The 25,462-nt window shown below is 39.5% G+C and overlaps 1 protein-coding gene across 4 annotated transcripts; it reads right to left on the minus strand.

Moving 5' to 3' along the window:
• Positions 1-1,103: 1,103 nt before the first annotated feature.
• Positions 1,104-19,910, minus strand: LOC481841 (glutathione S-transferase-like). Of its 4 annotated transcripts, none has more exons than XM_038554314.1 (7): positions 19,865-19,910; positions 14,932-15,030; positions 10,244-10,295; positions 8,241-8,373; positions 5,158-5,299; positions 2,846-2,977; positions 1,104-1,453 (listed from the first exon to the last, which is right to left on the minus strand). In XM_038554314.1, exons 2-7 carry the CDS (start codon positions 15,016-15,018, stop codon positions 1,283-1,285), a joined length of 717 nt encoding a protein of 238 aa, XP_038410242.1. In that variant the 5' UTR covers positions 15,019-15,030; positions 19,865-19,910; the 3' UTR covers positions 1,104-1,282. The 4 variants fall into 4 exon arrangements, with proteins under 4 accessions (XP_038410242.1, XP_038410240.1, XP_038410241.1 ...); XM_038554312.1 differs by lacking the exon at positions 19,865-19,910 and adding an exon at positions 18,364-18,581; XM_038554313.1 differs by lacking the exon at positions 19,865-19,910 and adding an exon at positions 15,321-15,518.
• Between the last annotated feature and the right edge of the window lie 5,552 nt (positions 19,911-25,462).

Below are 25,462 nucleotides of genomic sequence, written 5' to 3' on the forward strand. Positions count from 1 at the left end.
GATTTTGTCCCAAGTCACCGTTTCATTTTTAGGCATAATTATGACAGTGTCCACAGCAGTTATCTTCAGGCCCCAGACTGACTATCAAGAGAGCTGAGTTCTAGCCCAGTTTTCCCACTGACTGGTTATATGTTCTTTGGAAGGTCATTACCTCTCTCTGGGTCTCAATTTCTCATCCTTAAGGTGGAATTTGGACTAAATGGTTGATGAAATCCCTTCAAGTTCAAAAATCTGCAATTTTGGGCAGCCCTGGTGGCGCAGCGGTTTAGCGCTGCCTGCAGCCCGGGGTGTGATCCTGGAGACCCAGGATCGAGTCCCATGTCGGGCTCCCTGCATGGAGCCTGCTTCTCCCTCTGCCTGTGTCTCTGCCTCTCTCTCGCTCTCTCTGAATAAATAAATAAATCTTTTTAAAAAATAAAAAATAAATAAAAATCTGCAATTTTGATCCTGTTGCTTCTACTCTAGGGTGTCAGATTGCAAACCCATTCTTTATATGAAATGGTGGGTAGAGTTGATACTGTTGTGTTCAGTTACCTTTCCCAGCTGACTTCCAAGGAAGTTATTAGACTTCCAGTGATAAGTAATGCGATTAAGGGAAGGGAGGGAGGGAAGAAGGAAGGAAGGAGAGAGCCTACCAGGGTAACCAAATAGAAAACCCAGACAAAATTCTTTGATAAACTTTGAAAATAGTCTACTTAAAAAGAAAAAAAAAAAAATCCCACTTATACCAATGGTGCTAAAGAGGTTGTTAGCACAAAGTTGGAAAAAGTGGCCATCATTGGGGTACTGTGCATACTTACTATCAGAGATAAATGAGAATTGGATTGATAATTCATACTCAAACTCTGATTATGATACTGAAGCAGAAACTACGAAATTGATTATAAAAATATATGCCATATCTGTAAAATGCACTAGTGATTGAAAGTTTAAGAAACTAGTTTGAATCTATGCCATGTCCTGGACTTTTCCCAAAAGGATGTGGAAGTAGGTGAGGGTATATGTATATGTGGAGTTTTTTTTGTCTTTTAAAGAAGTCCTTGATATCCATTGCCTTTATGATTTTACTCTTTTGCAATAAGAAGAATGCAGAAGGATCTTCATTTTGATGAGTGATTGGTGTTTTATTGTTTTATGAAAAAGGGTTGTCCGATTTACAAAGTATTAGTTTATTTCCTTTTGCTTCTTATTACTTTATTAAAGTGGCCTCATGATATCTTCCTGAGCACTGCTACAAATGCAAAGTGAAACATTTGCCAAATTCTCTAGCCCTCTTCATTTTTTAATACTCGGCTACTATAGTGCTCATGTTTTTGAGAAACATGCCACGTTCAAATTTGAATATGTTCTTCACGCTCTCAATGGAGCTTTCATCTAGTGGAGGCTTCCTTTGGCTTCCAGGCTGGAGAAATTTTTGAATTGTGGGAATGTAGCTTATTCTGGCCTTGAATTCCTAAAATGCAGAAGTATACTGTCCATGAGAAGAGAATATGGCAAAATAGGCAAAATATAAATGATACATATTTTTGCAAATGAGAGAAACCTTGTGTAAAAATTATATTCCTCATGGCTGGCAGAAGTAGGGGATAAAATGGTGTTTTCACACACTGTGTGGCATTGTGAAACGATGCTACCCTTGTACAAAGCAACTTTGCAGTATTTCTCAAAAAACACAAAAATGTTCCTAGTCTGTAACCAAGTGACCACATTTTTCAGATTGCTTCCTAGTGATACCACCATTTTAAATGAAAAATTTATACCCATGAAGATGCTGTTGCAATATTACTCGTAAGAGCAAATATTTCTGAGTATCCTGATATATAACTAATAAATAGATGTCCTTATGTCATAAGGATTTCTTCATGTCCTTATGTAATCTTTGAAAATACACCTTTAGGTGGCTGTATAAAATCTACCCAATGGATGCATCCTTGTTTATGTAGACCCTTCTCCGGTATGAATATTTAAATTGTTTATGGTTTTCACTATTTAAAATAAGATTATTCTGAGCATAGTACATGGAATATTATATAATCATGAAAATTTCAAAAATAGAAGACTAGGTTGTATCAAAATGAGGCGGATTACATAAAAATACCAAAACATGCTTATTGTGTAACATGAAGTGGGAGGTTGAGGCTGCAGAGTTATCACAACTTTGACAACAACTATATTTTAAATAAACATATTTTTTAAAGGTTAGGTTAGGTTAGCAGAGTGTTCTAGGAGTCAGGTCATGGAATCAGCTGAGGGTTATGTCCCAGTCCTGTCACCTACCAACACTGTGACTTGAAGGACAGTTATTTGACCTCTTGGAGCCTTGTTTCCTATCCACTTTGAGGATGGAATAAAATCAGTGAGGTAATGCTCATTCAGTGCTTGGTATAATGCTTGGCACATAATAAGAATATAGTAGGTGGTTATGGTTACTGTTAAATAATGGCTATGTTAGGATGATAATATCTTAAATGTTTTCCCATCACCTTATCTAGAGGAAGACAGCCATTTTATTGAGGTTCTGCTACATTCAGGGCAAACCCTTGGAGACTGAAGGCCTAGGATCAGAAGTCTGCCTCGGATCCCCATGCTGGCCCAGATGACCCTCATCTGCTTTTCTTTCTCACTTTATTTTTAAATTTACTACCTTAGATTGAGGTTATTTGTCTATGTGCTTCTCTCGCCCACTACATGTTTCCTTAAGGGCATATTTGTATCTTTAGCACAGGTCTTGGCATAAAGAAGTTAGTAGATTCTTAAATAATAATGAAGGACTGAATGAAAGAATAAATGAATGATAAAAATTTATTCTTCCTGCAGTTCTTGGGAGTTATTTGGATAACATTACCTGTAGCAGAGGAAAGCCTGTGAGGACACTGGGTTTGCATTCTTCAGCCATTAGGATGACTTCAAGGAGCTGTATATCAGCCCAGCTCAGCCGATTGCCCACAAGAAAATCTTGCCCATGATCTCTTAGTGCCTGCATGACAGTTGAAAAGAAAGTAGAGGATTTAGGGGCATACCTAGCAGATAAAGGCAGTGAGAATTGGCAGAAAATCTAGAAGTTTAGAGACCTGGCTCCTAAGCTTGGCTGCTGGCTAGCTGTGTGAACACATATAAATCCCATCTCTGAGGGCTTCGGTTTGTTCATCAAAAGAGATGAGATAGCCTGAATTGTCCTGAGAATTCTCCACACCAGAAACAGCCTAATCTCACATGCCATTGTTTTCTTTTCATTACATCTCCTGTGCCTATTCTATGAACCTTTATAGAATAATTTTACCCCCATAGCCTGGATTGGTGGTCCTCCTGGGTGTAGGATGATAATTCTCTCCTCACATCATCTCAGGTCATGATCCTTAGTGCACTGTTCTTCGTGGGAGAACATTGTTCTCACAGGGACCCCCACCGTATTTCTAGAAGTAAATTTTCTAATAGGGCTCTGACTGCTAGGTCACTTTGAGTCAAAATCAACTGAATAGAAAAGGTTGGAGTAGAAAGTCACTAAGGTATTTTGTAGCCCTAAAACTCTGTGATTTTGTGATGCTTGGACATGGAGTTAGAGAGACCTGAGTGTCAGCCCCAGTGTGATTAGTTGTATGACATCAGGGAAGTTACCATGCTTCTTTATGCTCTGCAAAATGGGGAGAACAGTGGCACATCTTTAATGAATTTAAGAAGATTACATGGGATCATGCATGCAAAATGCATAGCACAGTGCTAACACATAGTAAGCACTTGGCAAAAATTAACCATCAGGAAAGTTCTGTTTGATGATGTTGTTAATACTATTTTTAGCCATGAGAGAAGTCTCTGTTCTTCATAGTATCCCATCACAAAAACATAACTCATCCATCCCATTCTCAATATTGGTAAAACTATAAGATAAAAATCTCTTAACTAAAAAAAAAAATCTCTTAACTCATATGCTCATTACAATGGAATGGATTATCTTTCAAATAATTTTGAAGGAATGACAACAAGAAAGCTGGAGGTATAGAATATTCAGTTTGATCCGTCTTCCATCTTGGACCAAGGGGACTGATAACTCACTAAATGTAATTAACGGAAAAGTATAACCTAGGAAGTTAGAATATCTATAATCTGTATTAAGTACATAAATATCAATTAAACAATCTGTAGGATTAGACCATAAAATAATTGATATGATAAGTATATTTAAGTGTATGTACTAAATCATTCAATTAGAACCATTATTACTCAACCTGGAAAGGATGGATTAAAACAGCATTGCTGGTGGGTTTGGAAAACTGATGTCTTGTTTTTACCAAAGCTTAACGTTATTCATGATCCTTTCCTATATTGACTGATATTATATCAAACGCATCTTGACCTTGAGGTCAAGAGCACTGTTAACTCAAGAAGCTATCCAACTCTGTGTCGGGGCTGGCACTAAGTATTTGCTTAAAGCTCAAGTTTTTCAGACATATTTTCAGCTGTTAAAAATGAAGAGACAGATGAAAAATAGTATCAGTTTTGGAACAATTTTTTTCTTAACATTTTGAATATTGTGTAGAATTCAGATAAGCCTTATGAAGTACCCTGAGCCCTGGTACTATCCCGTGTATTTTAGAAGTAATATCCATCCTTTCCCCTCACTCTAGCTCTCTAATTAGTGTGGGATTTTCCCCTCTAGAATTCTCTTTACAAGACTCTGTTTTACTCCAGAATTTTTTTTTAATTTTTATTTATTTATGATAGTCACACAGGGGGGGAGAGAGAGAGAGAGAGAGAGGCAGAGACACAGGCAGAGGGAGAAGCAGGCTCCATGCACCGGGAGCCCGACGTGGGATTCGATCTTGGGTCTCCAGGATCACGCCCTGGGCCAAAGGCAGGCGCCAAACCGCTGCGCCACCCAGGGATCCCTACTCCAGAATTAAATCAAGCAACTGAAATTATGTCAGCACTAGAACCACAAATATTGCTGAAGTTATGCATGAAATCCTTAAAAAATAAAATGCAGAAGACTGAGGTGAGAGGAAAGAGATTTGTTTCATAATGGCAACTGGGGGAAGAGTTTTACTTTCACAGAGTGTTTTTGGGATCTTTCACCCACCAGTGAAGTTCTTTATTTTTAGTTTAGTTAGTTTTTCTCCCCCTTGATCCGAGTCATACAGCAGGGCAGAATTTGTCACTTACCTTCTCATAGACAGGGAAGAATTTTGTAGTGGCTCTTTCAAGGATGTATTCAAGATTCATCTCCTTTTCTCCAGGCAGGGAGAGTGGAAAGAACATAATCATGTCACTGAGGTCCTTCAAGCCCTCTACATACATGTCAATCCTAGAGAAGGGGTGATAATTCAAGAGTTCCAGATAAAGGAACCATCATTTCATGATCCAAAGAAACATATTAAATAATGCCTTAGTTCCACCTGCCTTGTTAGCAGGTATCTCAGTGTCCCATGAGTTAATACCATTTCTACTTAATATCCTTTGAGATATTAAGATCAATTTGAGAAATGGGAGAATTATAGGACTAAAGTATGGGAGCAATTATGTGAGTGTGAATATCAACTGTGTAACATGAGTGCTAATTAAAACACAATGTAGGGGATCCCTGGGTGGCGCAGTGGTTTGGCGCCTGCCTTTGGCCCAGGGCGTGATCCTGGAGACCTGGGATCAAATCCCACATCGGGCTCCCGGTGCATGGAGCCTGCTTCTCCCTCTGCCTATGTCTCTGCCTCTCTCTTTCTCTCTCTGTGACTATCATAAATAAATAAAAATTTTTAAAAAATAAAATAAAATAAAACACAATGTATTAAAATAGTCCTAAAGTAATATATTAGGCAAAGATTGTATTTGACTATTTAAATGTTATAACAACAATGATACTGGGGCACCTGGGTGGCTTAGTGGTTGAACGTCTGCCTTTGGTTCAGGTCATGATCCTGGGATCGAGTCCCACATCGGGCTCCCTGCAGGGAGCCTGATTTTCCCTCTGCCTATGTTTCTGCCTCTCTCTCTAGTCTCATGAATAAATAAAATCTTTAAAAAATAAAATAAAAATAAATGTAAAAATCAATGAAATTGCCCATGTCTATACATGTTGGGGAAGAGATAACTAGGAACCTCTATGCCAGCAACAATATCTCCACCTGGACTGAAGGTTCTGAAAGTTAGAACAATTCAAGAAGGCACAGAAGTTACTCAACAGTTCCCCTTGCCACCACTCACATCTTTATGCCAGAATGAATCGAAAAATAGATACTATGTTAGACAAGACACCATAGTGAAAAGACTACTGGTTTGGGCATTGGCAAACCCTGTCCTGGTCCAAAGGGAGTCTCTTAATCTTTCAGAGCCATAGTTCTTTTAGCATTAACCCAGAATAGCAACAAGTATCTTGAAATGGCCTCAAATTCGTTGCTACTTCTACTATTGAGAATGAGTCTCATTCTCCCCTTGAATTTGAATGGTTCTTGAGGACTTGTGTGACCAACAGAATGTGGGGAAGTAATGTTCTAAGATTTCCAAGACTAGGTCAAAAGAAGTCTTACAGTTTCCACCTGGTCCTCTTCCACATTTGCTCTGAGGGAAGCCAGCCACCTCATAGAAACTCAAGCTGTCCTCATGGAGATGTCATGTGGAAGGAAAGACATACCCCACCAGGCCCATTTGTTCCAATTCTCCTAACCCAGGTGCCAGATATATGAGTGAAGAACCACATGAGAGACTCTTGAAGAGTGCCATCCAGCTGGCCCCTGTCAACTCACAGAACCGTAAGAGATGGTGTCTACAGCAACAAATTGCCAGAGCAATAGCAACAGTAGGGTTATGTTGGGATTTTGTAGTTGCAAGAGTTTTAAATAATAAAGTCTCTAACATATGAGGTTGTATCATAACAATATCTCAGTGAAGGCACCATAAAAATTCTTAATTCATTTTCAATTTATAAACATTAGTTTTATGAAAGATGTACTTAAAAACAATTTTGCAGTAAAAGGAACCACAGCTCCTCAGAGAAATGGCTGAGTTCAGGTCTAGAACAAGAGATGTACAAGATAAATATGGATTATCACATTTTATCAGGTAATAAGGAAATTTTGAGAGATAACTAGGGTAAGGTCAAACATTCCCAGGAGCCACTTCACTCCCACTGGCCAAAAGTAGTACAATTTGAGCATCAATAAGAGTAACAACTGAAGTGAATTGAAACACCTCAGAGATATTTAAATTGACAAGATCACAGTGATACTAGAATAATAACAATAATTAATTGGTCAATGTTGTAGGATGCAGGTGAGCCAACTCATTTGGAAAATTGGTAAACAAAGGTCTATCATGTCTTTCCTAGAGGAAATTGTACTCCAGATAACCAGAGAGTAGATGAAGAAAAACTTTTCTTTATAGAAGTATTCTAGATAATAAATGCAGAAGGAATGATAGTACTGAACACAAATGGTGTTAACATCATAAATAGACAAGCAGATATTTTTTGCTTCCTGATCAGGGAATGCACCAATACCTATGAAATAGTCTTGCAAAAACCACAAGAACTTGAGTCTGATAAAACTTCTATATCTTACAACCAATTGACATTGGAACAGAGGACAGAGGAACAGAGACAGAGGAACGTGTTAAACTACACTGCAGAGATGCAATCAGCAGAAATTTGGCTATGAGAATCTGCTAGAAAGCATGAGAAAGCTTATGTTAAGATTTTAAAATACAAAAAAAAAAGATTTTAAAATACAAACTCTATTTCAAAAATTATACTGCATTAAAAATTTTAGTTATGTTTCTGAAGAATGTCTGGGAGACTGGGTGACTATCTGGTGTGCCAGAGACTGAGGAGGTGGCTATTCCTCAGGAAGGCTACTTCCTGAATCAATTTCACAGGTTCACACTCCAAATTTTGAGTTTGTTCTTGTGATTTACCCTGTGCTTTACTCCCACCTAGTGGAGCGAAACACAGAGTTCATCAGGAAGAGGCAGATTTCCTTCACTGGTTTTTGTCCTTGCTTTGTTCTCTGTAAATAGAGAATTAGAAAATGAAATAAACTGTGTAACTGGCCATGAATTGATAATTGTTGAAAGTAACTCTGTACATAGGGTTTTTTTTTTACCAGTCTCTCTCCTTGTGTGTTAGATTTTCCATAAGAAGTTAAAAAACAAGAAAAGAAGTTTCAGGTAATCTATCAAGAACTACATACAATTGCTAACATGCCTAATGGTTAGATTTTCGTTTTTTGCTTGTTTGAGTAAAAAATAATTGTTGTTACCAGGCTTGTTCCTGTATATTCCTTCCATACAAGTTGTATTTTGCAGCTAAGTATCTTAGGATGGCTCTCGTTTCTACCAAATTCATTCCATCAATTTCGACCATGGGCACTTGTTCATACATCAGAGTTCCACCTTTAAATGTACAAAGGAAAGTTGGATTATTTACTGTCCCTAATGGTAGCATCTGAGTTTTTTTTAACTCTTCAGGTGCTACAAAATGGGACTACGTAACTAAATATGATTAAAATATTTTACAGACTAATCCACAAGGAGAAATAATTATGTATTTATTCACAGATAGATGTGTAGAGTGCAAGACTTGAGGCTGTGTCCTCCAGGAGATACAACAAGGTACAGACAGAAGCTTTCTTTCTGGCCAAGAATGTCTGTTTCTCGTCACTTAGTCTCCATTCCTGTAGCCACCCTGCTGGTGAGACTCTTTCCCTCTGAACCATCATAGTAATGTCCTAGCTGTTAACATGACCCTCAAATGATCCCTCCTTTTTTTGTTGTTAAACTTTTTTTATTTTCATTCCTGTACAGTTAACATAGTGTTCTATTAGTTCCAGGTGTACAATGTAGTGTATTCAACAAGTCTATACATTACTCAGTGCTCATCACGATAGTGCACTCTTAATCCCCATCATGTATTTCACCCATCCCCCACCCACCTCCCACTTTGTTCTCTATAGATAAGGGTCTGGTTTTTGGTTTGTCTCTTTTTTCTTTGTTCATTTGTTTTGTTTCTTGAATTCTACATATGAGTGAAATCATATGGCATGTGCCTTTCTCTGACTAGCTAATTTTGCTTAGTATTATACCCTCTATGTCCATCCATGTCATTGCAAATAACAAGGTTTTATTATCTTTTATGACTGAGTAATATTCCAGAGGTGTGTGTGTGTGTGTGTGTGTGTGTGTGTCTCTCTGTGTGTGTGTGTGTGTGTGTGTGTGTATAGCACATCTTTATCCATTCATCTATCAATGGACACTTGGGCAGCTTCTATCATTTGGCTGTTGTAAATAATGCTGCAATAAACATAAGTGCAAATATCTCTTCGAATTAGTGTTTTCATATTCTTTGGATAAATATCCAATAGTGGATCATAGGTTAGTCCTATTTTTAACTTTTTGAGGAACCTCCATACTGTTCTCCAGAGTGGCTGCACCAATCTGCATTCCCACCAACAGTGCATGAGGGTTCCTTTTCCTCCACATCCTCACCTATAAGACAATAATATTTAACCTCAACCTGAAATTCAAAGCACTCCTTGTAATTTGCCTCCATGTACTTTCCACACATTCCATGCCACTCACCTATGTGAACCAGAGTCCCAGTGGCCTCCCATCAGAGTGACAGCTCTTTGTTTGGAGCTTATTTTTTCAGTCTTCTAGGGAATCTTTGCGTTACACATCAACAGCAACTTAAGAGGCCCATGGTTTAATTTAAAAGAATTCCATTCTCTCTGCACCATCCTTCCCGCCTTCTCTTCCTATGTCTTTCTGACTCTTCATCAAAAGGGCAACAGTAAAGCTGGCACTTTTCCCACTTTTCCTTAAGTTGAATCAGCTCTCTGGACTGAATCCATGGCAAGAACATCCTGGTTTTTCTACTCTTGCCTCCAGGTTTAACTGGAAGAACATTTTCTCCCTAATTACATCAGTCAGGGTCTAGCTGGGAGATAGAACCATACTAGTTAATTACTTTAACCATACTAAGTTACAAAGAAGTTAACTAGGTCCTGGAGAACTGAGAGGCAACAAAGGGACAGTACAGTATCATGAAGGTGACATCTGCGGAAAGTATCATCCCTAGGGCTGAGGAAACAAGGGGACGGTGCTGAAATGATTACAATTTAGAAGCTCAAGGGCAGGACTCCTCTTACTTTGAGCATTCATAAGCTTGTTGCAAGATCCAAGTGCTGCCCTCCTGACATAGAGATATTGATAGACACTGTCTAGCTAATTTTCTCCACTGAATGTGTGTGTGCTTTTTTCTCACCTTGGATTAATTTCTCAAATTCTTCACGTGTTTCAAAAAGTTCCTCTTCAAACTAAAAAATGAAAAAAAAGAATATGTAGCTATTATTTTTGTTATTATTACTTTTGGTATTATGGAAAAAGTTGAATAATGCCTAACTACCAATGAAACCAATGTTTCAAGGAGTTATTTAACACACGCTGATCTTTTCTGGGTTCTATGAACCTAAGGAAGTTTTTGTATAAAACTAAAGCAAAAGATTTACTGAATTCAGTTGATTGAGTAACATTGATACCTCCTGTTGTGTGGATGGAGCCTGCCAGGTAGACTTTTCAGATCTGACTGCAGGCTACTCCCTTTATTAGCTCAGACAAATAACTCTCTTCTAATTTCAGTTTCCTAAAATGTGAAAATGGAGCTAATACCTACTCATAATGTTGTCATGTTTTAAATGAGATCCTATCAAAGGAAGACCAACACTCATGTTTGGCTCACCATTACTGTTTTCCTCAGAACTTTCCCTTGGGTAGTGTTTGTTGTCCCTAGTTTCCAGGGTTCAAGAACAACCAAATGTTACTTTGATCATTCTATTATATATTCTCTTTTTAAACCCAAGATGGTTAGACACAGAAAAATTAAATTGCAGCAAATCTCAGAAATTAGCAATCTAACAATAGAACTGAATAAACTCAAAAGATACTTTGTAGCATTAAGGAAAGAAGAATCAAGGTACAGTTTATTTCTTGCAGCTTTCAATTTTTTTGTCTTAGATTTCTGCTTTATTGTTACATTATTACCAGTTACCTTCCAGAGACTTAGTCTTAGAATATATCCACAGACTGAACATGGCCATTTTGTACAGTATAATTTTAATATAAAATTTAAACACAATGAATTTTTTGTATTATTTCTATCATGATTAGAGATGGAAAACCCCAACATGTAATTGGAAAACAGTGTTTTCCCCAAGGATTCTATTCTACCCCCACTGTAACAAAAATAATTTTAAAATTTTACATTTACAGTTTGGAATGATAAAAAATATTAAGAAAAGATACGGATAACGTGGTTCCCTAGTACTGTTCCTGGATACTTACTATTAAACCAAGATGTCTGATCATCCTTATTCCTAAACCTTGAAGACCAGCATTAACTACGACTCTTGGTGCTCTTCTTTTCCAAGCCTTCATGTGATGCTTATAAAGCCCAGAGAGGTTAATTGACTTGCCTGAAGTCCTCCAGCTAAAGAGTGGAAGAACCAGGGCTAGAATCCCTTATCTCCAAACTCACTACATTTTAGATATTATCATTTTGCTAAATGTGTAATTTGTATTTCAATAATCTTTATAGGAAGAAGTCATATTCCCAAATTGACATCAAATCTGAGGATACAGATAGGACTAACTAAGACATAAAACAACGCTTCCCAAAAAGCGCTTTTTCCTTACTTTTAAAGATTGCTTATGACTTTCATGTAATGTGATGGGGCAAAAAAAGTATATGTTTATGATTTCAATTTCTCCTCAAATTTCTCACATCAGGAACTCCAGGGTAACTGTCTACTTTGGCAAGGCTCCAAGAGTTCAGAGCTCAGCCCCAAACTCCAATTCCAGCCCAGGTGTTACCAAGTGGGTCCCTGAGAGCAGCTTGGAGAGAGGGCAGCACCCAGGAGTTCATAGTCTGGGTGTGGCCATGGAACAAAGGCATGGGCTACAGCAAAATTCCTCAGACTATATACTGCACGAGGAATTTTCTGGTAGGTTTAGATTGAGTTTGACCAGATCACACACCAAAGATTTCCCACATGAACGTTTTTGTTTTTAATGGTGTGTTTCCTTCAATTTTATCTTTTGCTTGAAGGCTTAATGTGCAAGAACCCTGGGCTCTGAAGATAAACAAAACACAGCTGTTTTAGCAAAGTCACTGATGCTAGAGCATGATTATTTAACTTCTGAAAATTTCCTATGACTCATATCAAAAGGAAAAAATCAGGCACAGAAGGTAAATATTGACTATAGAATTTTCTTCTAACTCTAAGAAGCTTTGAGGATACCAACCCTAATATAAAAATTGTGAGGAGTCAGAAGATGCAGGAAGGAGCTTCATGTGGCTCAGAAAGGAGAATTGGCCTTTTACTGTTTTGAAAAAATTAGCTCATTGGAAGAAGAAACTACAAGTTCAATTTTTTTATTAGATACTAAAAATAGTGCCCCCTCCAAAGAAATTGGAGTGTTTTTGGTATGTGGGCTTTGGGTTCACATCATCTCCTGTGTGTTTTACCATATTTTATTCAGATCAAATGTTAAATCAACACTACATAAAAATAAAGGAATGACTCTGATTCTCCACTCCCTTCATTTATTCATCTGTCATTTATCCGTCTCAATATGGATGGATCTCAAAGACATAATATGGAGTGTAAGGAGGAAAATAAAGAATGATTCACCAAAGGAACCACTTATATAAATTATCTCAAAGGGCGCACAAGTCGATGGTTGGTGAGCACACACATAAAAATATAAAGGCTGGACTAACAGGATAGGGGTTACTTATGTGACATGGGGGTGATGGTCCAACTGAATTTTAGCTTTATATGTTAATGTTTTATTTTTAAAAGAAGATTACATTAATACCCATAGCCCAAGGCAGCCCGGGTGGCTCAGCAGTTTGGTGCCGCCTTCCACTGGGGCGTGATCCTGGAGACCCGGAATCGAGTCCCGCGTCGGGCTCCCTGCTTGGAGCCTGCTCCTCCCTCTGCCTGTCTCTCTCTCTCTCTCTCTCTCTCTCTGTGTGTGTGTGTGTGTCTCATGAATAAATAAATAAAATCTTTAAAAAAAAATGCCCATAGCCCATATGTTTTTTTAAGACTTAAGGCAAATATGACAAAATAATAATACTCATTCCATATAGTGGCATCATGTGTGTTTATTAGAATATTCTTCATACTTTATTATATGTTCTGCCAAAGCAAGCATTCTTTAAACTTTACATATCTTCAAATTTTAAATAATTCATAATAAAGGAATTTTTGAAAAAAGTGATAATGAACTTTGTCCACAAGAATTTGTTGCTTTATTATAGCAGAAATTCTTAATCTGGGGGCCTAGGATATGTTATGTATTTTGTGGCTTCTTGGAGACCCTACAATTCTATGTACATCAGGCTTTTTCCTGGGAAGCAGCTTTATAGGTTTCTTTAGATTCTAGTATAAAACATCTGTTCTATTCTCCTGAAATGTCTTCAAGCCTTGGTACCACCAGATACTGTAAAATAGTATGTTTCACAAAATATTTAAAAACAATAGGGATCCCTGGGTGGCGCAGCGGTTTGGCACCTGCCTTTGGCCCAGGGCGCGATCCTGGAGACCCAAGATCGAATCCCACGTCGGGCTCCCAGTGCATGGAGCCTGCTTCTCCCTCTGCCTGTGTCTCTGCCCCTCTCTCTCTCTCTGTGTGTGACTATCATAAATAAATTTAAAAAAATAAAAATAATAAAAATAAAATAAATAAAATAAAAACAATAAACTGTGTTCTAAGCTGCATTTATATAAGGTATCTGCATTCCTAGTGAACAGATGAACATATGTCTTCTGTCAGGGCCAAAACAATGTAGAGAATCTAAACAAATATCAAGTGAATGGGGTTATTTGCTATTCTCATGTTAAACCACAGAAATGTGAAGAAAACTCCCTGTTCTTTCATCTTTGGATCTAAGAGACCCACTTAGGAGTGACTAGGAAAAAAAAAAATTTGTGGGTCACAGAAGAGGTTAATTGCTTTATATTCACAGTGAATGTGTATATATGAATGTGTATATAGACACAAATATTTATCTTTGAAAGGTCGGTATAAACTTCAATAACGGGGATCCTGGGTGGCTCAGCAGTTTAGCGCACTTGTGTGCAAGCCCAAGGGTGTGATCCTGGGGTCCGAGGATCGAGTCCCATGTCAGGCTCCCTGCATGGAGCCTGCTTCTCCCTCTGCCTGTGTCTCGGCCTCTCTCTCTCTCTCATGAATAAATAAATAAAATCTTTAAAAAAAACTTCAATAACTTAGCTTTTAAGTATGTTGAGAATAGAATTTTTAACTTCATTAAAGTATAGGATAGTTATATTTTTGGTAATGAATGATATGTTCTAACATCAGTGTCTATGAGACTTTTCTATGCACTTAAAAAAAAAAACACCTTGTTTCTCAATATTCATGAGATAGATGTAGTTAAGCAAATCCAATACTTGGCTGACAAGGACGAAATGGAAAGAAACTCTTTGGTAGAACAAGTCCCTTCCTCCCTTCCTTTCCTCGTTTGTTATTATTTGCTTCACCTTGGGTCAGCTCAGTACCCACAACCAGTTTCCACGATACTTGGGCACTTATTTAAAAGAACTCACTCCCTCCCTCACAGCCGAGTATCCAAAGAGCAGGTGGCAAAACCAGCTTTTTGTTCAGGAATCATATGAGAAGTTTCCTATAACTGCTCTCTAAGTAAGTGCTCAACGACCCCATTATGAAAATAATATGAGGGCACCTGGGTGGCTCAGTCCATTAAGTGGCTGCCTTCGGTTCAAGTCATGATCCCAGGGTCTCCCTTCCTCTACTCCCCACGTCCTCCCCACCCCCCCATCCCCACTCAATTCTCTCTCTCTCAAACAAATAAATCAAATCTTTTTTTTTAAAAATGAAACAGTATGAATAAATCCAGCGTCTTACCTCTACTCCTGCTGCAGCCAAGAGCCACCTGATGGACTCCATTCTGCCTCGTCCATTGAAGTAGTGAAGCTTGGGCTTTCCCGCCATGCTTAAGGATTCCTGCAAATCAACAGGGAGAGAGACTGATGAGAGAGAGAGAAAGAGCAGGAGAGAAACAGAAACATACAGAGCAGTGTAAAGTGAACCAGAAAGCTCTGGACTTGTGCCCAAAGTCAAAGCTGTTCCTCAGCTCCAAGGATGTCTGCGTTCTGTGTTCTGTCTCACAAATGGAGTTTATCATCACAAATTGGTGTTCTCAAAGCTTAATTGGATAACAGATACATTTTTAAAAATAGAGGATAAGTGAGGAAGCCAAACAGATGGAAGGAATTCAAAAATAAGACTCTGACCAGCTCTTCCTCCCGTAGCAGGTGGTGAGCTTCCAGCATCCCAATCTTTTTCCTTTTTATCTGTACAGATCCGCCTCCCTCCTCCTACCAGCACAGCACAGACTGACAGCCCAGACTGGCAAAACCAGGAGAGATTAGGCGAGGTTGATGTTTTTCACTTTCCAAGTAAATCTCTGTACTTTGAGGTGTCCTCTGAAGCCTGGAGACAGCATTCAAGAGGATTTTCAATGACTCATTAGGATTTAAAGCAAAAGTGCAGAGTTAGGCAAACTGGGTCTTTTCATCCTTTTTCCTCTGAAAATGAAAATGAAAATGCCTTTTTTTAAGAAACATAACCCTTGCTCACTTTGAAGAAGTTAAAATAGTATAGAAATTAAAAGCCTATCTGCACCACCCCAAGATAGACTCAAGGCTTATGGGACATGGGGAGTAGCTTTGGTGGGGTGACAGGCTCTGGACATTCAAAAATAGCTTGAGGTACCTGGAGAAGTGGGTCCCTGGAAGCACAGGAGGCTGTATGGAGGGGCAGGAGTGGCTTTCAGAGTAGAGAGTCAGCGTATTCATGCTAGGAATGGGACCTGATTTACTTTGCAGCATATCACCCGGCTCACTTTTTAAACAAACAATTCTACACATTAAGAGCTCAGCAAAATAAATGAAGAGAAAAGGATAGATTGAGGATATTATCATTTGGGAAACCAGAATGAAAAATAAGTAATCTAGACCTATGGCTTTTCAGCCCCCTATGTGGTACTTTAGAATCATCCTATTAGGTGCTTGAAACACACACAGGTGCATGAGTGCACATTGGTGGTTCAATCTCAGTCTCTCTCTCCTTCTCTCTCTCTCTCTCCCCCCACCCCCGTTCCCTGCCCCCCCTGCTCCGCCACCCCCCCCCCTTGTCCCACATTGATTTGGGAAAGGACTCTGGCACCAGTGTATTTTAGAATCTTTCTAATATGCAGTCAGCATTAAGAACCACTGATCTAGATCTAGACAACGGTTATATCAATAGCTGCTGAAATTAGTGATAGAGGTCTCTAGAATGGAGAGGCCAGGCTGACTTCTCTAAACACCTAACATCACTAAATTGGGACAACCAGACATGACAGTTTTCCCAATGTCATGTAATAGAAAGTGTACAGCACTGCCTGTGAAGAATTCTTGCCAAAACAACTGACCAGGAATTCAATCAAGCCTAAAGATACCAATTTATGGGATACAGGAAACAGATGAACACTTCAGGGATGCAATTAGCAAAATCAACAAAATCTATAATGTGGAACTGGACAGGCTTGCCATTCAGAGTGGTCCCCATGCTAGCAACATATGGATCACCTGGGAAGTTGTTAGGAAAGGCTCCACCCCAAACCCTCTAGAATCTACATTTTAAGATTCCCAGGGATTTACATGCACACTGAAGCTTGAGAAGCACGGTCCTGCAGGTCAAATAATTTACATATTCCCAAAGAACCCTCTACTCTTATATTGTGGTGATAAGAATTTTTAAAATTTGCATGAAAATTAGAGATGCAGGGGAATCTATAGGTTCAAGAGACTTAAGAGATCCTTTAAACAAATGCAATGTATAGGAACTTTTTTTGGATTCTGATCTTAACAGAGCAATTAATTTAAAAATAGATGATATGCTGGGAGAATTTGAACTACAAACATTTAACATAAGGGAATTACTGTTAGTTTTGTAGGTATTATAATGATATTACGGAATGCTTTACAGAAGGAATCTTGATCTTAAGAGACTCTGAGCGCAGGATCCCATCAATGCAAAGATGGATTCCTGGTCGACAGAAACTAGGAAATAATACATGGATATTACACTGAGCCAAAAAAATCCATATCTTTCAGAGAATCATGTCAAAGTATTTATGGAAAAAATAGTATAATATTGGGATTTGCTTCCAATTAACCCAGTTGTGAGCGGGAATGGATGGAAGCCTCAGTAACATGAGTGATCTTTTATTGCTAATTGTTGCAGCTGGGCAATGAGTATGAGTTTTTTATATTATTTGTTCATTTTCATAAATGTATGAAATTTCCCATCATAAAAATATTTTTAATTGCTCAGCAAAAGCTGATATTATTCATAATGGACTGAAGCTTTAAAGGCCCTGGGGTGGCTTCTGAATCACAAGGAGATTTGGAACAGTGCTCATTCCCGCTTCAGGGATGAATGCTCAGCCTAGATTTAGTTTGTATCCCTGGTGGAATGAGGCTCAAAATAGAAATTAAACTCAGTTATAGAAATATAAAACTATATATGCACTCTTGAATTTGTGAACTGGCTCACCTGGATCTCCACCCTACAGTATCTACTCTGAAAATTTCCCTTGAAAAGTCTGAGGCCCGGGGAGCTTGTGAGCTGACCCAGCTTCCCATCTGGTCTCACCTACAGCAGATGTGGGACAGCTGTGGAAGAAAGCAGGTGCCTCCCACAGGACAATGGGCTTCTGAGTCTCATGTCATCTTGGGGAGCTGTGAGAGAGGCTGAGTTCATGGAGCCTGGGGAGGCCCCCATGAGGACCTGGGGCTAAATATTATGGTCAATGATCTCTGGTTCCATCAGCTCTGGGCTAGTTCCTGTAGAGTGGAGGCCAATGGGTGACCTTGGGTCATATGCCAGGGAGGCTCTGATGAGCACAGGTAGGAGCCTGAGCTGGGGAGGACCTAAGCCACCCAGAACTTTACCGGCTGTCCACAGGGCCTGCCACCCCAACTCCCAGCAAGACTGCCAAGGGGGCCCCGTCCAGACCCTCCCCACCATAAGCATTCACTTTTGGGGGTGGTTCCCAGAAACCCATAAGCCTGGGGCACAAGCTCTTGTCCCCTCTGTTTTTTCTGGACCCTACTTGGACAGGCAAAGCCTTGGTTTCCCCCAAGTGGGGGCATCCTCAGCATTCTGAACCTGGGGTTTCCTGGGTCACCCCCACCCCCCAGGAGTTGACTAGACCAGCACAGGGCTCCCCCATTATCCTGCTCCCTCCCCTTTTTGGGAGGATGTGGAAGGCCTCTGCCCCCAACTTACCTGCCCACCTGTCCCCCAGCTGAAGACTGTGACATTAATGAGTACTTGACCTGGGGCACAGCTTATCTGAGACTTAATAGAGAAAACCATACCTTAGAGAAAAAAAGAAAGCAGAGAAGGGCTAGGGTAACAGCTGGGAGAGCCCCCGATTGTGTAACATATAATGTTAAGTTCCCCGTCTACTTGTGTCAACTATACATACTAATTTGAGGTGAGAGAGTAACAAGAGTATATGGCAAATATAACTAAATCAATATGGTTAACCCATTTTAAATTATTTGAATTGTAATTGGGGCTTTCGTTAAAGCTATAACTTTATTATAAGCAGAAAAAAAAAGGTATATCTTAAGTATCTGTGACTTACACGTATATAAAACACACTGTAGCATAATTGCTGGATTTTAACAACTGAACTTGTTTGCTTAAGAGCAAGTACTGAACTTCCTCCTATAAATGACCCCAAATAGATTTCCAAACAAAATATCTTCCACCAACTTTTTCCAGCTGTCTTCTTTCCTTTCATAACATTTCCAAATCTGTTTTTTTTTTTTTTTGAAAGTCAAGGGAAATTGTCAGAAGGCTCAATAGTTTCCAAGAGCACTGATCACAATACTCCTCAACCTATTTGCAGGAAAAAAAGGGATTAGAAGCAATTATTGTGCATTTATTTCATTCTAGCTAGAAGAACATCATTAGGCAGATAACCCTGCCAAGTAGATAATTTAACAGCTTTCAAGAGGACATCTGAAATTAAAAAAAAAATTAAAGGAGTAACCCGTTGTGTAAAGGGCGTAAGATTAAAAGGAATTAAACAGACTAGTAATGGCACGTCTTTTTCCTTGATCCTCAGTCTAGCATTCTGGTATTCTATTTCTAATTATCTTGGCATCATGCCCCTGTTCTGCTTTGTTTTCTGAAACCAGATTTTTAGTAACATTGATTCCTAGGTAATCTAAAAGAAAGAGTAAGGATGTTCCCCTCTATAAAAGTCAAGCTAGAAGCCTAGTGCACAGTACATCTTCATGTGTCTATGGGAATTGGATGCATATTTTCTGGTTTATGGAAAATTTTTATGTCCTGCTGATGACATAAAGGGAAGTTTGTTTTGCTTCCATATAGATACTATCCTGGCACATGTTGGTCTGCTTTGAAAGAGTCTGTGCTTCAGTATTGATGCCAGAGGATGGCTTGGTTCTAGGAACTAAATTGTTATGAATAGTAGAAAAGGAGGCTTTGTAAAATAATCAGATGATAGCCAGATAAGCAAACAAGTTAATTAATTTAAACTATATTGGAAAACGTTTAAGCAAAATCAAGTATTTCTTCGATATTCATCTCATGTTTTTAAGTTGTCAAACAACCTTAAAACATGGAACTTCACAATTCAGTACAATTCAGCCCATTAGCATTTAGTACATGTTTTCCTTACATATGTGTATATGCATGCAGTGTATGTGCAAACACAATCTTGTACTGGAATCTTTGTTTCAAGAAAGCTTACATAGGGGTGCCTGGGTGACTCAGTCGGGTAAGCATCTGTCTTCAGCTCAGGTCATGATCCTGGGGTCCTGGGATGGAGCCCCATGTCCAGCTTCCTGCTCAGCAAAGTCTACTTCTCCGTCTCTCTCTGCATCTCCCCTTGCTTGTGCTCTCGCTCTCTCTGTGTCAAATAAATAAATAAAATATTTAAAAAAGAAAGCTTAGAAAAAAAAAAAAAAAGAAAGCTTAGCATAAAAGTATTAATTTATAAAACAATATTAGAAGCAATTATTCCATTACAAGGCTCCTTTTGGTTTTGAAATGATTTCGTAGGTTTAAGTTAGAAGCTTCCTGATATTTTTAAATGATTCTGTTGAAATGTTTTGGTTCACTCTTACCTTGTCAGTGAGTTACACCCAGCAAACAGTAGCGTGGTTAGCTGGCCTCATCCTTTTTTAAAAGGTCATTACAGGGACACCTGGGTGGCTCAGAGGTTGAGCATATGCCTTTGGCTCAGGGCGTGATCCCAGAGACCCACATCGGGCTCCCTGCATGGAGCCCGCTTCTCCCTCTGCCTGTGTCTCTGCCTCTGTGTGTGTGTGTGTGTGTGTGTCTCATGAATAAATAAGTAAACTCTTTAAAAAAATAAAAAGGCCATTACATTTTAATTCTTTTTTATTTATTTATTTTGTTTACAATTTAATAAATCATACCAACATACTTATCCACTAAACTCCAGAAAGGTAGGGTTTGTTTTTTTTTTTTTTAGGATTTTATTTATTTATTTATTCATGAGACACAGAGAGAGAGGCAGAGACACCGGCAAAGGGAGAAGCAGACTCCCAGCAGGGAGCCCAATGTGAGACTCGATCCCAGGACCCCAGGATCATGCCCTGAGCCGTAGGCAGACGCTCAACTGCTGAGCCACCCAGGCGTCCCTCCAGAAAGGTAGTTTAATTTAGTTTGGCAAATCCACACACTATGATTTGGTTTTAGTTTTCTTGTCCTCCTTTTTTTTTTTTTTTTTTTTTTGGTGTGAAAGCAGATGAGTTTTTCATCTATAGTTCAAGTTATGTTTTCAAATACCTATAACATGAAATTATATCTCCTAAAATACTATATTGTCTGGGCAAAATCTTATGGAAAAAAGCCAGACATTGGATTCCCATTTCATCAGGATAAAATCCAAATTCCTTGATAGGACTGGTAGGAGTGTGTCATTTGCTATCTGCCACCCCATCTCAGGTCATATAGCTATCCCCCACTTTGCAGCTGAGCCTCTTCTAGCTTGGGGTACTTAAGACGCTGCACACTTTCCCACCTGAAGTGCTTTGAGGATGCTGGTTCCTCAGTCTGGAACTCCTGTCTCTCTTCTTTAGAGAGAGAGAGTGTAAAAGTGTGAGTTGGGAAGGAAGGGTACAGGGGGAGAGAAAGAGATTCTTTTTTCAGGAATGAGAGAGAGAGATTCTTAAACGGTCTCCACTGGTCCAATGCAGGGCTGGATCTTATGACCCTGAGATCATGACCTGAGCAGAAATCAAGAGTCAGACGCTTAATCAACTGAGTCACCAGGTGCCCATCTGTCTAGAATCCCTCTGCCCATCTCCTTGCTTGCCCGGTTTCTTCTCACTTTGTGTGTCTCACCTTAAAGGCCATTTCCCCAGAGTGGGCTTCCCTCACCATCCATCTAAAGTAGAGCCCTTGTTGGTAAAAGTGTACTAACTTTTACCCAGAAGATGAACGGTGTATGAGGATCCAGTGTATAACATGGCAACTATAGGTAGATAGCACTATTGCATAATTGAAGCTTGCTAAGAAAGTAGAACTTAAATGTTCTCACAAAAACAAACAAAAAACAAAAAAAAAAGTAGATATGTGACGTGATGGGTGAGTCAATTAACTCAAGGGAAATCCCCTCCCAATATTTATGAATATCAAACATCACATTGTATACTTTAAATATCTTACCATTTTATTTGTCAATTATACCTCCATCATGCTGGAAAAATATAAAACAAAGCTCTCCCCTTATCTGCCCCCCCCCCCACAAGCGACTCTCTGGTGTAATTCCTGTTCAATTTTCCTCATATCCTTATAACAGGTTATAACTGTGATACTTATTTATTTGTTTGTTTGTGGCCTATCTCCTCTCACTAAAATGTAAACTCCTTGAAGTCAAAGACCTTTGTCTCTCTTTCTCATCCCCATATCTCTGTACCCTTGCAACATCTCATATTAGGATTCAAAAGATATTTCCTGGATCAGTGAATAGGTGGGAGAGGCTTTGGCCTATGTCAGGAGATCTGGCCTATAGGCTGATCCTACCATTGACCAACCCTGTGACCCTAGACAAACCCCAATATCTCTGGATCCCTGCCATTATGCTTCTAAAATAGGGAGATTAGATGTCTTGAGGGTAAGATGGCTGCTAAGTATGCTACTTGATTCTTCCTTCCTCATTTTCTCACAATAATACCGGAACAACTGGTATCCAGGGCAACCTCAAAAAAAGTATGGTTAAGCCTTGAGGTAAGACAACACTGTCAGGATGGTATAACAACAGAATTTCTTTTTTTAAATATTTTTAAAATTCAATTTGCCAACATATAGTATAACACCCAACGCTCATCCCATCATGTGTCCTCCTTAGTGCCAGTCACCCAGTCACCCCATCCCTCCACCCATCCCCTTCTGCAATCCTTTGTTTGTTTCCCAGAGTTAGGAACCTCTCATGGTTTGTCTTTCTCTCTAATTTTTCCCTGCTAAGTTCCCTCCCTTTCCCTTATGGTCTCTTACACTATTTATTATATTCTACATAGAAGTGAAAGCATATAGTTGTTTCTCTCTGATTGATTTATTTCACTCAGCATAATACCCTCCAGTTCCATCCACATCGAAGTAAATGGTAGCTATTCATCCTTTCTGATGGCTGAGTAATATTCCATTGTATATATACACCACATCTTCTTTCTCCATTCATCTGTTGAAGGACATCCCAGCTACTTCCATAGTTTGGCTGTTGTGGACAATGCTACTATGGACATTGGGGTGCAAGTGTCCCATTGTTTCACTACATCAGTATCTGTGGGGTAAATACCCAGTAGTGCAATTGCTCAATTATAGAGTAGCTCTATTTTTAACTTCTTGAGGAACCTCTATACTGTTTTCCAGAGAGGCTGTACCAGCTTGCATTCCCACCAACAGACAAGAGGGTTCCCCTTTCTCCACAACCTCGCCAACATTTGTTGTTTCCTGTCTTGTTAATTCTCGCCATTCTCACCGGTGTGAAGTGGTATCTCATTGTAGATTTGATTTGTATTTCCCTGATAGCAAGTGGTGTAAAGCATTTTTTCATGTGCTTGTTGGCCTTGTATAGGTCTTCTTTGGAGAAATTTCTGTTCGTGTCTTCTGCCCATTTCATGACTGGATTATTTAACAACAGAATTTCAATCAACTTCCATGTTTCCCCATCTCTGTGCATGGGGCCCAGCCTTCACCTACAAAGCCTAATAGCAGCCTTCCTACTGAGTAGGAAATGTTTCTCCTCTACTAACTACTACCACCGCCCTGTACACTTTCCCCAGTGCTAGGGTGAGGAAACTATAACCTGGGGACGTAGGAACAGAATGGAAAGAAACATTCATATCCAGGGGTGCTTGTGGGAATGCCCAGTATTTGTTGAGTTCACCAGTGAAGTTGTCATGACGGAAAAGGCCTTGATGGACTGGCAGACAGCGGTGGAGACGTTTCAAGATAAAAAGGAAAGGAACTTAGAGAGTGTGGGACAGCAATCATGTCATTCTTGAGGCTCGTCCAACTTGCCCCATTAAATGCTGCATTCAATGCCCACTCTCAGGCTCTGGAGCATTTCTGTAGCATCCTTCACAAGCCTGAGCTCCAGAGGAGGGAGGGCTGTCACTGATAACTTATTATTCATTTCGCCAAAATTCTGTCCTTTTTTTTTTTTTTTTTAATTTTGACCTTTTGAAACGAAGCAGGATTGGAAGCAATGAGTGTGACAGCATGTGGCAAGAAAGACATATAAATCACTAAATAAGCAAAGGGAGCCCCCAAATTACATGAGAACTAGAGCTTAGTGGAGGGCAGGGAGGCTCTGGCAGTAAGTTGTGGATGGAGAGGGAGGGTGGGCTTGTGTTTACAGTAAAGAGGTCAAAGAAGATGAAACTGAGAAGAGACCTTTGAAACAATAGGACTAAGGTGGTGGTTAGTTCATTGGTTATGAAACAAAAGTTCAACACTTTGGCCTTTGGTGAGAGGAAGTGTAGCTAGAATGTAGACGTCTGAAGCTTTGGAAGTGAGAAATAAGTGGGAAGGATATAGCCAATGGGAAAACCAGATAGAGATAGAGAACTGTTTTGATTTGTTTTATAGTGTTTGTTGGGTTTTTTTCTGAGGGGTGGAGAAGTAGATGGCTAAGAGGGTTAGGACAGGAGAGACTTCAGTCAGTTTGTAATTAGAAGGCGACATGCCAGAGGCCAGGGAGGCAGGCAAGGCAGCATGGCGTGCAGATGAATTGTCCAGAATGACTATCTACAGGACAGATTTGTGGGGTTTTATTTGCCTCCATTAGTATTATTACCATATTTGGGGGCATAACTGACCTATAATAAAACATATAATTCAAGTGTACAGTTGGATAAGTTTTGACATATGCATCCCCCATGAAAGCATCACCACAGTCAGTAGATTGAATACAGCAGGTCTGATGCCCTGTTACAATCCCTTCCTCCTGTCGCTCCCCATACCACTGGTCTGCTTGGTCGTGCAAAATTAGTTTGCAATTTCTAGAATTTCGCGTAAGTAGAAGCATACAATAAGTGCTGTGATTTGTCTAGTTTCTTCCAGTCCATATCATTATTTTGAGAGTCATCTATGTTTTGTGTGTTTTCCTTCTCATTTATCACAAAGTAGCTGCACTCGTTTTCTGTGGCCATTGGCGACTAATTACCACAACCTGGGTGGCTCACACAATAGAAATTTATTCTCTCACAGTTCTGGAGGCCAGAAGTCTGCAATCAAGGTGTCAACAAGGGTGTTTCCTTCTGAGGGCTGTGAGGGGAATCTGTTCCATGCCTGTCCCCTAGCTGCTGGCTTGTAGGAGCATCACTCCGATCTTTATCATAGAAATGGACAATGGAAAAGGAAACTGAGTATGGGACTGATGGACAAAGGAAAAGAGATGGTAGAGAAAGAAATGAGAAGAATGAACTAGAAGGTGTTGAAAGGAAGCATGGAAAACTTTCCAACTTGGCTTCTCAGTCAGAAATTTCTAGTTTCCATTTTGGCAGTTTTCCAACATAGATTTAAGATTTACAGGAAAAAGTGATTTCTTTTCCAGCAAACAGATTGTTTTGAAACAACCTACTCTGAGAAGTTAGTCTGACTCGGCTGCCATGGCTGAGCACTAGATGGCACACTTTCCAGAGCAACGGAAACTTCCTGGTGCCAACAACCTAAGTGCCTTCAGGAAACTCTGTCACTGTGTAGTACACAGCCTCACTGCTCTTAGGTGACTTCCCACGATCACAAATGAAGCCGACCCCAACCTGTTTAACATTCCCTTTCTTTTTTAGTTCACAGATAAAGTCTACTGTCCCAC

The sequence above is a fragment of the Canis lupus genome, chromosome 12 (genome assembly GCF_011100685.1).
Source record: "Canis lupus familiaris isolate Mischka breed German Shepherd chromosome 12, alternate assembly UU_Cfam_GSD_1.0, whole genome shotgun sequence".
Classification (NCBI taxonomy): domain Eukaryota; kingdom Metazoa; phylum Chordata; class Mammalia; order Carnivora; family Canidae; genus Canis; species Canis lupus.

What these genes read in the sequence shown, in the direction of transcription:
- LOC481841 (XM_038554310.1), bottom strand. Translation starts at nt 15,211, where the DNA reads ATGATAAACTCCATTTGTGAGACAGAACACAGAACGCAGACATCCTTG. An exon ending in AATATACAGGAACAAGCCTG is followed by an intron (nt 5,300 to 8,240) that starts GTAACAACAATT and finishes CCCCTTCTCTAG; the next exon opens with GATTGACATGTATGTAGAGG. An exon ending in CAGGCTTTCCTCTGCTACAG is followed by an intron (nt 1,454 to 2,845) that starts GTAATGTTATCC and finishes TCTGCATTTTAG; the next exon opens with GAATTCAAGGCCAGAATAAG.